Source organism: Rhyacophila brunnea, unplaced genomic scaffold (genome assembly GCF_057557595.1).
Source record: "Rhyacophila brunnea isolate RB1 unplaced genomic scaffold, BYU_Rbru_1.0 scaffold_22, whole genome shotgun sequence".
Lineage (NCBI taxonomy): Eukaryota > Metazoa > Arthropoda > Insecta > Trichoptera > Rhyacophilidae > Rhyacophila > Rhyacophila brunnea.
This window is the reverse complement of record NW_028232882.1, coordinates 25,210,192-25,224,587: the sequence shown is the minus strand read 5'-3', so window position 1 is coordinate 25,224,587 and position 14,396 is coordinate 25,210,192. Positions and strand designations below refer to the sequence as shown.

At 34.3% G+C, this 14,396-nt stretch overlaps 1 protein-coding gene across 4 annotated transcripts in view; it reads right to left on the bottom strand.

The window, feature by feature from the left end:
- Positions 1 to 14,396, bottom strand: part of lqf (epsin homolog lqf) — a 42,392-nt gene that overhangs the window by 11,100 nt on the left and 16,896 nt on the right. For all 4 annotated transcript variants that reach the window (XM_085949764.1, XM_085949762.1, XM_085949763.1 and 1 more), the window contains exons 5-6: positions 9,772 to 9,944; positions 5,384 to 5,631 (exon numbers count right to left, since the gene is read on the bottom strand). In XM_085949764.1, the coding sequence (XP_085805890.1) occupies positions 5,384 to 5,631; positions 9,772 to 9,944 (421 nt within the window). The remainder of the gene's footprint in view (positions 1 to 5,383; positions 5,632 to 9,771; positions 9,945 to 14,396) is intronic.

Sequence of the window (14,396 nt, the reverse complement as noted above, 5' to 3'; positions counted from 1 at the left end):
GTGCAAGTACGTACTGATAACTTGGGTGGATTTTGTAGCAAACATACTATTGATATATGAGTACCTTGGTATCAAAGTGGGACATAAGCCACACTCCACTAAATTCATGTTTTTGTTGATTCTGGTAGTGTTAGTGATGCTCTTTCCAACAATGCCTTCGACAGTATCAAAAACGGTCGTTTTCATGGAGATTTTTGTGTTTAAAGTTCGTGTATAATATCAAAAACGGACACTTGACTTATATGCGCGCGCAGGTAAGGGCCAGCCAATCACTGAGCAGGAATCTTCTCAGACTGTCATGGCTGCCGGGATTTCGGCACTCTGATAACATTATTCTAAAATAGAGGTTCTCTGTCAGTTTTTTTCAAAATAAGTGCATTTATAATAGTTTTCAAGAAAAAGTATAATATTTAATGAACTGAAATGGACTCAAGGAATGCTAGAAAACGTGTAGCTAAGCCCAATGAGTGGAAAAGGGCCAAAGAAAAGACTTTAAAGTAAGTACTATCAGAATACTACTACAAAACTTTTTCGATCACAATGCATCTTTTTTAAATGCGATTTATTGTTAAAATATGATGTGCTCAAGCATAATTTTATGTTTTTATAAGAATAATAATATTTAAATATTAACCTTTGCGCATTTTCACTCGTTATTTACGAGTATTTTTCATTGTTAACGCATTTACACATACGCTATTACCTCCATGTCATTACTATGGTCACGGAAAGGGTGGTTCAAGAACAAAATGTTTTTTCAAACCGTGGTTTCTAAGTTGAATAAAACACTAAAATATATTATTTTTTCCAGATATTCTGCAAAAGGCGTGCCTTCCTTTCCTAAATGCGGCCATCGTCGTGGTCTTCAATGCAGATTATTGACAATGGAAGACATAAGGAAGTTTCACGAATCGTTTTATTCTGCACCAGCTAAAGACAAGCAGGATTCTTTTATTTTGAAATACTGTAGGACTCTCGTACCAAAAAGACGCCGTCAAAAAGTTTTTATAAAACAAAAAATGGCTACATTTCATTACAGCATTATAAACACTGCTGGGAATTGTCTTCCCGTATGCAGGGCCACGTTTTTATCAACATTAAATATAACAAAACATAGAGTTATCGGAGTCTTCCAACGGTTTAAAAAAAATAACATGTTAGTACCCATTGAAACAAGGGGTGGATCAAGAAAGGATAAACTTTTTGAAAACCAGATGAATTCTGTCATCGATTTCACCAAATGTCTCAAGGGAATCGAGTCACATTATAAACGAGACCGAAGTACAAGAATTTACTTAGATTCAGATCTAAGCATTACCAAAATATGGTCAATGTATAATAATAGCGTCACTGATGACTTCAAAGTAAAAATGTCATACTTTCGGATGTTGTTTAATACCCGGTTTAATATGAGTTTTGCAACTCCAAGCACTGATGAATGTAGCACATGTTTGGAATTAAAAGAAAAAGTGAAATTAGAAAAGGATGAAAATGAGAAAAAAGATTTGATATTTAAACTTACTCTACACAAAAAAAAAGCAAACTGTTTTTTCGAATATTTGAAGAAGAAAAACGATGATTGTTTTCTTATGTCCTTCGATTGCCAGAAAAACCTTGTGTTGCCAAAAGTTAGTGACCAGTCCGCCTATTACTCGAGACAATTTTACTGCTTCAATTTAGCAGTCGTATCAGGAACGTCAAAAAATAATTTGTCACCACAAAATGTGTCAATTTATACATGGAATGAAAACCAAGGGAGGAAATCTTCAAATGAAGTAGCATCAATCATTTTCAATGAACTACAATCAAAAGTATTGAACGGATACACAAATGTTCGGTTGGTAGCAGATGGGTGTGCTGGCCAAAATAAAAATTTAACAATAGTAACGATGTGTGCCAAATGGCTTCATAACAATGCTCCTCCATCAATCACTAAGCTAGAGATAATTTTTCCAGTCACTGGACATTCTTTCCTTCCAGCAGATCGGGTATTTGGTCTTATCGAAAGAGACTTAAAGAAAAAGAAAACAATAATACATATTGAAGAATATCATGATGTATTTAAAGCACACGGAACATTGAAAATAATTGGTACAGATTGGAGTCCTCATAATTGGAAAGACGAAGCTAAAATAAACATAAAATCTACAGCACAATTACATTTCAAAATATCTCAATGCAAGAGAATTTTATTCCGCAAAACGAAAAAGAATAATATTGTGGTAAGAGGTGAAATACCTTACAATTGTGACATCGCGAGAGAGAAGCAAATTCTAAAAAAGAATAAAACATACGATGCAGTAAATCCAGCACCGATTCCTATAGGCGTTAAACTGAATGAAAACAAGATAAACGATGTAAATTCTCTACTTTCGAAACATTTTGGACTCGAATGGAAGAATATAGAAACCCTGCATTGGTATAAGAACATAATTGAAACAAATAATAATTTGCCAATCGATGGCCAACAATATACTGAAGATATTCATGCATGTGAATGCTTTGAAGAAGTGAATAATTTAGAAGCTATTGATACACTTGATGGAGATGACGTGGAACTTGCGGGAGTCGAATTATTATCTCCAGAAAATGAATGATTATTAATTTTAAGGCTTTTCATTTATTGTTAAATCCTGTCAATAAAAGAAATTTCAACTATCTTGAAATTTTATTTAAAAAAAATTAAACTTTCTGCGAATTGTTATCTCCAGAAAATGAATAATTATTAATTTTAAGGCATTCCATTTATTGTTAAATCTTCTCAATGAAAGAAATCTGAACTACCTTGAAATTTTATTTAAAAAAATTAAGCTTTCTGCGAATTGTTATCTCCAGAAAATGAATGATTATTAGTTTTAAGGCTTTCCATTTATTGTTAAATCTTTTCAATAAAAGAAATCTGAACTACCTTGAAATTTTATTTAAAAAAATTAAGCTTTCTGCGAATTGTTATCTCCAGAAAATGAATGATTATTAGTTTTAAGGCTTTCCATTTATTGTTAAATCTTTTCAATAAAAGAAATCTGAACTACCTTGAAATTTTATTTTAAAAAAATTTAAATTTTCTGCGAATTGTTACCTATCTCCAGAAAATAAATGATTATTAATTTTAAGGCTTTTCATTTATTGTTAAATTCTGTCAATAAAAGAAATCTGAACTACCTTGCAATTTTATTTAAAAAAATTAAACTTTCTGTCAAAAGCGGACACGTACGGCCGTTTGCGTATCAAACACGGACAAACGCAAAAGTATGTGTCAAAAACGGACGTAAGCAATTTTGAACGATTATATTTGATATTTACAAAATGAATATCTTAGATTTAACTTAATAAATGTGATTCTATACCTCTAAGCATTACTCAAGTATTTTTTTTATATATATTATGTTTCAATATTTATATGAAATGAAAAATCGCCTCTCCTGCAAATTATTGCAGATGGCTCATGTCCCACTTTGATACCAAGGTACTCATATATACGGGTATATTATTATTATAACCCAATTCAAATTGAACATAGGTTGATACTCAAATACTATTATAGTATGTTTATGATTTAGAGAAAATAATACGATGGTATAATTAATCCATATCAATTATTTGAAAACATTACATTCGCACTTTGCACAAAATTACAAACACATTCGAAGTTTGCCGCACACGTACAGACCACGTGATATTTGTTTACGCAAAATCGTCGCTTTTCAAAATGGCGAATTTGATTACCAGATTTTACTGCGATGAATCAGTATGTTCCTTTTTGTCTTTTTTTATTCGTAGGTTTGTTTACTATGTACACCGAGAAATTTCCATTTATAAACTCGGAAACGATTTTTACAGAAGAGTTTTGGAATATAATGCAACCAAAACTGGAAAAAATTCTATCATGGGTGTTGACTTCCTGAATTAGCTAACCCCAGGTCCATGCCACTACGTGAACCACAGTGGATATTAAGCCATTTCCACACTGGCAACAAGTTGCTGGCAACCTCATTAAATTTTACGATACTTACCATAATTGCTTAAGAAATTTTACAATAATTATCGTAAAATCTAACGAGGTTGCCAGCAAATTAACTTGTTGCCAGTGTGGACCCGGCATTAGATGCACAAAACTTAAATAATATATATTATAAATAAAAATTTAAAATTATAAATATATATTATGATTTATGTCTTCGACAGCCCTGATGAAATAAATGTGAAATATGAGTTGGATCAGTCACAGAGCAAATTTATTAACACAAACAACTTTGACACGACCTTTTTATATTAACTAGTAGACCAGATATTATGGACCACATGTTAAAAAATCATATTTTCAATTCTCAAGGCCATTTCTGTAGAACGTCCTCTTAAGATTCGACATAAATAGTGCACACTAAACTTTGTCAGTCATAGTTATTTGTTTTCATTAACTAAGACTACAATGTGTATTAAATGTATAACAAGTTTAGTGTGCACTTTCCATGTCGGATCTTAAAAGCCTACCTTCACCCTTCGCCACTGATATCTTGTGAGGTCACAATACATTTTATGTGATTTTCTCAAAGCCTGGTTTTTTATGTGAATATTTTTGCAACTGCAATAATATGTAATATAATATAACTGCAACATTATGTTTCACAACATTACTGTCATTGGAATTCACATGCTGTTTTTCAATGTGTGTTTGGACCCAGTGTATGACCAGTAAAGTGGCTGACATCCATTTCTTCTAAAAACAAAAATCTGTTAATACAACCTCCACTCTGTGTGGGGCTCCATATGGATGTAATGCGACTACTTACCTTGAATTAATTACAAAGCCATTCCCCAATCTAGCTTGCTAAAGATTGTAATAACTGGTAATGAATATATCGTCTCTGTTCTGGCAGAACACACTAACTGGAGAATACTAGTTTTGAGTAATTTGACTTTGAAGTTGTTAAAAAGTTTGAAATAATGGTCTATCACTCTATCATGTGAGTTTATTAAGTAATCGTTAAAAGGATGACTTTAAAATAAAGATTGTTTATTTATTAAGAAGGTTTCCAGACGGTAAAGTTTGAAATAAGGAACATTTTGGAATAACTAACTCAATATGTCATTTTTTCGAATTAGTGTCTTCTGCCAGAACAGTGACGATATAATATGAGATTTATTCGCATGAATCATGGTCAGGTCAGTAGCTGAAACAAATGTGGGGTGAATAATTTTAAAAAGGATAAATAATTAACAATAATAATAAAAAGGTTCTAACATCACTGATTTATATGGAGAGTAACTACAGAAATTGATTTGGCATTACAAATAATGATAGGGCATGGATAGATAACTATGATTTTGTTTCATGGTAGTGGTAATAAGGTACGTGACCAGCAACACGGAAACTACAACATACTTGAAGTCCTGTTCACTCTGACTCAGGGCAAGCTGCAGGCGTACGTTGTCGGAGCGTCGCCGCCTCTCGTCTCTCTCGGCTTCCTCGCGGCTCACAGCCAGTGCCAGCTGCAACTGAAGCTCTTCTTCTCCGGCAGTCTGTGGTCGGGCTGTCTCCAGCTCGCCCAGTGCCACCGCACTCGCCACGCTGCCACTACCAGACCCGCACCACGCCCCCTCCCTGTCTCGGTCTCTGCTACTACTGCCCATCTGTCAATCAATAGCACGTATTAATACATTCACCACCCTGACAAAATATGAATAGTGACATCGGAAGTTATTAGAAGATTATCTAGTTTATTGGCACAAAATTAAAAACATTGAATTTTGTTTTTTAAAACTGAGATTCTATGCATAATGTGAGAGGATTAAATTTATATGTACTGCTGCAATCAGTGGTAACATTTGAAATTCATAATTATTTTTAAAAACAATACCTACATATGAGTCGTATAGTTCCTATATACGATAAGTTCACTTTGATGATATGTTGGCAAACTAAATATTTTCATTTAATACTATTTTTTATTATGAAAACATATGATTGAATTTATATTATGGTGGTGTGTTGTTTTTATACAAATATTCACTAATTAGCTGTCTACAAGGTCGCATGGACTTATCGGCCTTTGGAACAAACCGCACTGTGGATTTATCGCCAATAGGAATTCATCGTGATTTTGAAACTCTCTTTTCATATGAATTTATAGCCTTTAGGAACCGATCAACTGAACCAAATTGTGGAGCGCTGGCGGTAGAAAAAAATGTCATCATTATCTCAATTTTGACCAAAAGTGGATTTATCGTATATAGGAACTATACGACTCATATTTCAATTATCATTTTTAAGATACCATTACAGTGAGTTCTCGAGTTACGACCACCCCGATTTACGACCATTCGCACTTACGAATGAAAAAATCGTGGCAGGCGGTAAAACAGTGTCAGACTTGTCACGGAAACTTAAATTAACCCTAAGATTTGAAGAAGAAGGAGGGTGACAAGTGGTTTGAAAGATTTAAAAAATGTGAAAGCTATCATAATGTGAAGATACATTTGAATATAGAAGCTAGAAGATTGTGTAAGCCTTTTGTTGGTTAAAAATGTCGCTGGTTATAAACTAGTGGCGAGGGGTGGAGGTAGACTGTTCAAGATTCGACATAAATAGTGCACACTAAGCTTTGTCAGTCATACTTATTTGTTTTCATTGAACTAAGAATGCAATTTGCAGACGGCACTGGTTAGTCTTTAAAATTCAATTAAACCCTGCCTAAACCAAACCATAATAGTTTAGATCAGTGGTTCCCAAAGTTGACTGGGCTCCGACCCATCTAACAAAAATTTCCAATCTTGGGACCCACCTCTTAGCTGTCTTAGAGAAAAGAGGGTATAAATATTGGTAATGCTCAGATTCCCTAGTGGCGAGTCGTGGAACTACTTAATGCTGTCTTATTTGTTCTAATTGAAATAAAAAAAAATATTTTTTATAAGTGTTACCAATATGGATGAAAGACTATTGAAATAAGAAACACAACTTAAATAAAAACAATTATTACTTAAATACCTACACCTGTAAGGTTTTTTTTACAAAGTTATTTCAATGGGAATGATGTATTTGTTTCTTATTTTTCTTCATTACAGTTTTAGCATCAACTTCAACTTTAGTTACTTTTTATCGCAGTGAGTTTGATATATCAAATTTATTTTGGTATTTAGTTTTAATGTTAACCATAGCCGAAAACCCGACCTCACATAGATATGAGGTAGTAAAGAGGAGGAGGACTTTCATAGCTTCATTGAACAGGCAAGAATAATTATCAGCAACTGAGAGCCAGAATTTCGTTAACTGTTTACGATTGAAACTATTTTTCAGTGACGTATCTTCTGATAAATCAATGAGTTCTTCACTTGCTTTTGTTGACATATTTGTTTGGTAAGTCGTCTTGAAATGGGTTACAAATCCAACGCAACGAATCAAACTTTTTCATCTCTTCCCCAAAATAGTCGTCAAAGTAATTCTTCTATTTACTATTATTACTTGATTCATGTATACAGTGGCGAGGGCCCACTAAATATTCGCTCGCGACCCATAGTTTGGGAAACCATGGTTTAGATATGATATGGGTGATCCGAAAAAATATTGTACACTTTTTCAGTCATACTTATTTATTTCGTCGAATTCAGCATACATATTACAGATGGTATTGGTTAGTTTTTTAAAATTCATTAGGCCCTGTCTAAACCAAACCATGATCGATAAAAAATATCCTTCAATCTATAAAATATCCAAAATTATGTATGGTTTAATGACATAATTTAAAAAAATTTATAAATGAATGAATATTTCTTTACTATTATCTACTATGGCTTCGATTAGGCAAGGTTTGATTGAATTTTGAAAACTAATAAACACTATCTACAGCAGGCATGCCCCACCCGCGGACCATGGGCCGCATGCGGCCCAAATAAAGACTTTTTGCGGTCCAAGGCCCAATTGAAGTTTTCAGCTTTCTATATTTTGTATTTTGGTATTCATACAATAAAAAAAAAATCTCATGAATTTACCACATTTATATTATATTTTATGAAATTAGAACTTTCTTGTTATGCTGCGTGCTAGTAAGTACCTGTTTTTATGGTCATGCCAGCTGCACACACTGTACTCAATGGTGACCATAAAGATTTTTTAGAATATCCTAATGTAACAAAATTAATTATTAAACAATTCAATACCAGATTCGTATTTTTGCAAAAGTATGAGGAAATATTCAAAATATTCTTAACTCCATTTAACGTGGAGGTGGAATCAGCGCCTCCAAATTTACAAATGGAGTTAATAGAACTGCAATCAAGCATAGAGTTCAAGTATATGTTCGAAGGGAATAAGCTTGAGTTTTATCAGAAATATATCATCGAAGATAAATTTCCAAAATTAAAACAACTGGCAATTTGCATTACAGCAGCGTTTGGGACTACATATCGCTGTGAATTGTTCTTTTCAAAATTAAATATAGTTAAAACGAAGTGTCGCAGCAGGTTGCTAGATGAAAACACAACCAATTATATGTGTGGCCCACCTAAGCTCAGTAATATTTTTTTGGGCCCATCAAACGATTTGGGTTGGGTAACCCTGATCTACAGTCTACACATTGTAGTCTTAATTCAATGAAAACAAATATATTTGACTGACAAAGTTTAGTGTGCACAATTTATATCGGATCTTAACAGCCTACCTCCACCCTTCGCCACTGCAGACACCGATCAAAGGTATTCCGCCTCATTCAGCAAGGATTTACCTGTTATAATGAAATTCAACTTACGATCTAGGTGTAGGAACAGAAACCCTTCATAAGCCGAGAACCCACTGAATTTTGTACCAATTATGTAAGACTATCTTTATAAATTAAAATATTACATTATTCCCATACTTAATCATAAAATATTAAATATTTTATCTACATTTTAAACTGAGCATTTTGCTGTCTTTATAGAGGGCAATAAAAACCAATCACTGTTATTAGAAGAAAAAAATAATTAGAATAAATTTGTTTCAAGGGGTCAAAATTCACCAGGTGTTAAGTTTCATATTACATCAGAATGCTTTGTGGATAAAACCAGTACTAAAATCGCCATTAAGTACTCATAAAACAGCATAGGAATGTACTATAAAGACGTAATAAATACTAGCATATGAATTTAACTGGCAGTATTTATAAATCTTTCAAATGAATACTTCAACTGGTGAAAGAAAATCAAGCATGGTGCATCAGTACCAATGCTAAGTCTTCATATACTACTTAAGATCCGTATAAAATATGTTATGAGGGAACACAGACAGATGGTCAGGTTACATTCATCATTGAGAAGAGCTCTGGCAGACACTTAGAGCCGTTTCACATGGGACACCTGTCTCAGAGGCTGTATTTACACATAAATAAACGGGCGCATTCAGACGGAGACACTCGTGTGTCGCACCACGGATACACAGTCCCATCAGCGACTCACTCCTCGAGCCGTGGAAACACTTTTTATTACCGCAGCCAGTTTTTATGTCTCCATTGTTTGTATTTCTAATTTATGACGTGAAAATATGCGTTGACTCATTCATTACTGAGGCGTTCATATAAATAATACAATAAAGGAAATGTGATTCATAGAAATACGTGGACATGTAACTCTGGCTCTGATGTCAGAGACAAATTAGCTATTCAGTGGCTGCAATAGCCACTGCAGTGTCAAGTGGCTGGACACTTCACCACTTGACACCTAGCAGGCAACCCAATATCCATTATTTTTGTGTTCCCTGATACTAAATCTCTCTTTAAAGAAGTCATCTGATGATATTATTACCGTGGGGAAGGCCGGGCTGGAAGGTGTCTCCAAAGCGCCATCGCTTCCAAAGGCGCTGGCCGACTGCGCAAATCGTTCTTTAGCTTTTAAGGCACGTGCTCTTTCATTCTTCAGTCTCTCGTCGTCTTTCAGCAAGATGAAGAGCTGCTTTGCTTTTTCTCGGACATTTAAGCCTGAAAATTACAAGGGAATCAACAAAAATTTAACTAGTTTATCAAGATTCTGGTCCGTAGAAACGTTCTTCGATAATATATGGATGTTCAACGTTGGAATACATTACGTGTCCCGGTATATCAACGGATTAGAGCACACATGCTGTATGTCCAGTTTTGTATGATTGAGAAAATCGAAGATGAATTGGATATCAATCATTGCGTCTTCAAAACCGCCCATGTGTTTTCTGCAAAACTGTACAGAAGATCCAAAAATCATTACGAATTTGAAAGACTGCACAAAAGTATTAAAACATAGATTTTTTCTCTAAACATTTCCATAATACATTCTGGAATTGTTAAAAATAAAACATCCTTTTGGGAATACATCACAGAGAATTTTTTGGTTAAGTATTTCACCATGATTCCAAGAGATGGCAGGTGTGTAAAATATATTAAATTATTCAATAACAATCAATTGGAGCTAGTATAACGAGTGTACAGTACAGGTGTATTGTTTTTCCGACATAGTATTTTCACAAAAATTAGACTTACCATAAGTCACCTCTTGCATACAGGAATTTGAATGAAATAATATCATCTCAAATACCCTATTGGGACGTACAATATTCGTGCAGACAACTGTTTTGCGTATGATCTCAATTTCAGTAAAACCTGGACATAGAGTATCTGTGCACTAACCCATCGATGTTATGATAGCTTACAATTATCCCATGTTTCATTGCTGTGTAGTGGGCAGCTTAAGCCAAATACCACCTGAGAATTTTTGTCATCAAACCGTATCATCGCCATACTCTTGCAACGCGGAGATACAAGGAGTGTCTTTTCTGTCCTGTTTCTGCCACGATACAAAATATACACTCTCCTGTACATCTGCATATTACACGAGCACTGCGACTAAACCGTTCTGCAACAAAATTACAGTTAGTAACCAATATAATGTAACCACATCTCTTTTCAACACAGTCACTTTTACTAATTGAGGCCTCTAGAAACAAAGTGGCAGTTTCGATTTTTGAAAAATGTTGGCAAGACAATGAAAATGTCTTATTTCTCTGTTGCACGTGATTTCTAAAAAAAATATTATAAAAATGTTACATATTATTAGTATACAAATAACAACTTTACAGGAGAGGGAAAACACTCGCCTGCACACTATGTGGTTGATATTATTTGATGTTGATATTTTGTCATCTATACTGAATGTATGTATGTAGTATGAGAATTACTTACATGTACCTGACAGGTGGCCGGCGGCAAACAAAATGATGCATTTACAACTTATCATCAATTTTATAGTAGATAACAAAATGTCACTTACGAGGTGTCGTTTCTTAACCCTCGATATACTTATGACATTTTTAATGACTCACCAACATTTTACGAAAATAGAAACTACCGTTTTTGTTTCTAAGCCCCTCAATTGTTGGGGGTCTCGATGTCTAATGACTGGTATGACAATGATGCTTTTGATGTTTCTCCGTAATCCTTGCCTGCTCTCCGGGTCAGTTGTGGCAGCCATCGTTGCTGATTTTATTAAAATGTATTATAATCGGATGGCTTACCTAATGCAATAAAATATCAACCACTTGATATAATCAAAATATTGAGCTAACAATAAATGCATGACATCTTTGTCATATATACCTACAGGCATGGCCCCCACAAGAGGGGGGGGGCTAACAGGGCTCTAGCCTGGGGGCCCGGCCTGGTGGATCGACCAGTCAAGTGAGATGAACACATATCACAAAATTGCAATAATAGTAAAAAATGTCGACTGCGGCGCTATTTTACTTAAAGCATGATAACAATTAAAATTATGTGGTTGTGGGATGCAATTTTTGATTATTGTTTGTCAATATTCGATAACTCCATAATTCAAATGGATGTATTAAAAATCCAAAAAATCGGTAAAAAAATACCCTAAATTTTACCTTGACACTATTTGGAATACACCACTGCAGATCGTCACACTGCCTTTAACTTTAGCGATAGGTAGGGGGGCCCGCCAAATATTCTAGCATGGGGGACTGCTTCAGGATGTGGGGGCCATGCCTACAGGCAACATTTTTTGCCAAATCTGATAATTAGATAGTTTTATAAACCGTCTTATTTAACGAACGAGTATTTTTGTTGCTGGCAGTTCAAATTTTCTTTATATAATTTGAAGATTTTACTAGCGGTTGTAATTCGTAACTCACGTATTTTGAATAATACTCCTCGCACACGATAACCATTATGAATTGCGACACATCGCTGGCCAGATATTCATTGCAGGGACTTCTGGACATGAGAATTTTATGCGAGGAAGTGCTGGGGTCATACGAGTGGGTCAATTTGCCACAGAATACGAGGAGAGCGAGGTAATGATATGCAATCTTCTGTGCCGCTGTGGCAGGTATTGCAACCCGCCACACTTTCCTGCATAAAATTCCCATGTCTTTACATCTCTGTAATGAACAACTGACGTACGATATGACACAACGTATAGTAGTTGATGTATACGGCGAGCCTTAATTGATTGATCTAGCGATACAAAAACGGTCATAAGATAGATACATAAATGCGCTACTAGAGACTGACAACTCAGGTGCTTATATGATCACAGAGGCCTAACTACAAAAATGTCTGTTTAAGAGTTAAGTCCGGTTTCGGTATATGGATATATCTACAAATGAAAATATAAAGTTAAAAACACAAAGGCATATTACCTGTTATACCTTTATGACAGTTAATAAAAACAATATTATTAAGACAACACTGACCTACTTTTGAATGTATGTCTTAAGTGTTACTTAATTAAAAAAAAAATATTTACAGTTATTCGCACCTAAGCCTAATTATTATAACTTGAAATGCGGAAAGCAGAATAGCTCGCAATACGTCAAAAATACTCACATCCCGACACTAGCACCAAGGAAGTGCCTCAAGCGATAATTCTCGGTCTACACATTTTACAATTTTTGAAATAAAATTACTGACCAAATTTTGGAAATTATTGAAAATTTTTATTGTATTTTATTTTTGGAGTTGACAGTACGCGAGCCTAATACTACAAGGTTCTAAGTATTCGTCCTTGAGAAAGCAAACTCAACAATGAAGTAGTATTCTAAGCTGCCACATTGCTACTTTTGTTTCATCAAGGGCAAACACTTAGAACCTTGTAGTTATCCACTCGCGAGTAGCCTCTTATGAATGGAAATTTTGGTCTTGTATTCCTTTCCTTACTGCAGATAACGAGGGTTTACTTTAAAAAATGGTCTCATAATAATTTAATATCAAAAGTAGGATAGGTACAGGTACGCTTTTGGTTATGTAAATTCTATTAGCGTGTTATAAATACGGGAAACACTGAGTCACTAAACGACCTAAAATAATTCTATAGAAATCTCATACAGCAATACAGAATGATTTCTTACGAGTGAAAGTGTGTGGAATGGTTTGCGGCTAAGGGTAACAATACAGTGAAACAATAAAGGGCAGCAATTGTTATTGCCGTGGCAACGTATCGTGCATGTCACTCTGTTGCCTCGCTGTGTTTTTACCCTTAAACGTACAGTCGTATTCATAAATATGTTTACACCTATTGAACAAATGAGTATACATAATATGTTGACATTACACCGCTGGCTTGATGGGAGAAGTCAACAATTATATTTACATTTTTAGACGAGTTTATATTTTATAGCATTCTTTCAATAAAAATTTAAACTATAACAAAAGCCATGTTATGAAATATAGTACTTTTAAGAACACTTTTAGTGTGGTTGATTAGACCAGGGGAAAATTAATATTTTGTAAATTTGCGGAATGAAATTGAAACATGGCGACTTGTTTATGGCTGCCATCTTTGTCTTCACTGTTCGATATGAATGATATATGCGTGTGACATATTTACGATTGTTCATCTAAATATCCTTTAATTGACATTTCAAAATTACCTGTTCCGCATTTTGACCCATATTATGGCATTTAAAGTTCAAACTACACAGATTCGGCAACTTAATTGGACATAACAAAAACCACGATCATTGAATATGTTAGTGAAACTAAAATAGTGTTGAAATAATATGCTTACAGTTTATGACAGATGCGGGCGAAAATACTGAAAGTGTGCTACAAATGAATCCACAAAGCGAAATGAATTGCAGCTAATTTAAATAGTAGTCCACGAGTGATTTTATCAGTTTCAGTTTCATATATTTAGGCATGTACGTTTATATTCTATAATCTATACCTTGAGAATTTTCAGGAACTTTTCGGAATGAAAGAATGTTATGAAATAAAAACTTTGATAGTCGTTTACTTCTTACAAAAATGTTTTGATGACTTTTCGCAGCAAGTCGACGGGTATAATTACACATATTTATTTACGAATTCGACCGCACGGCGGCTTAGCAAGATACTTAGTCTAAACAAAGGCGCCAATATACAAAAGATATCAGAGTCAAA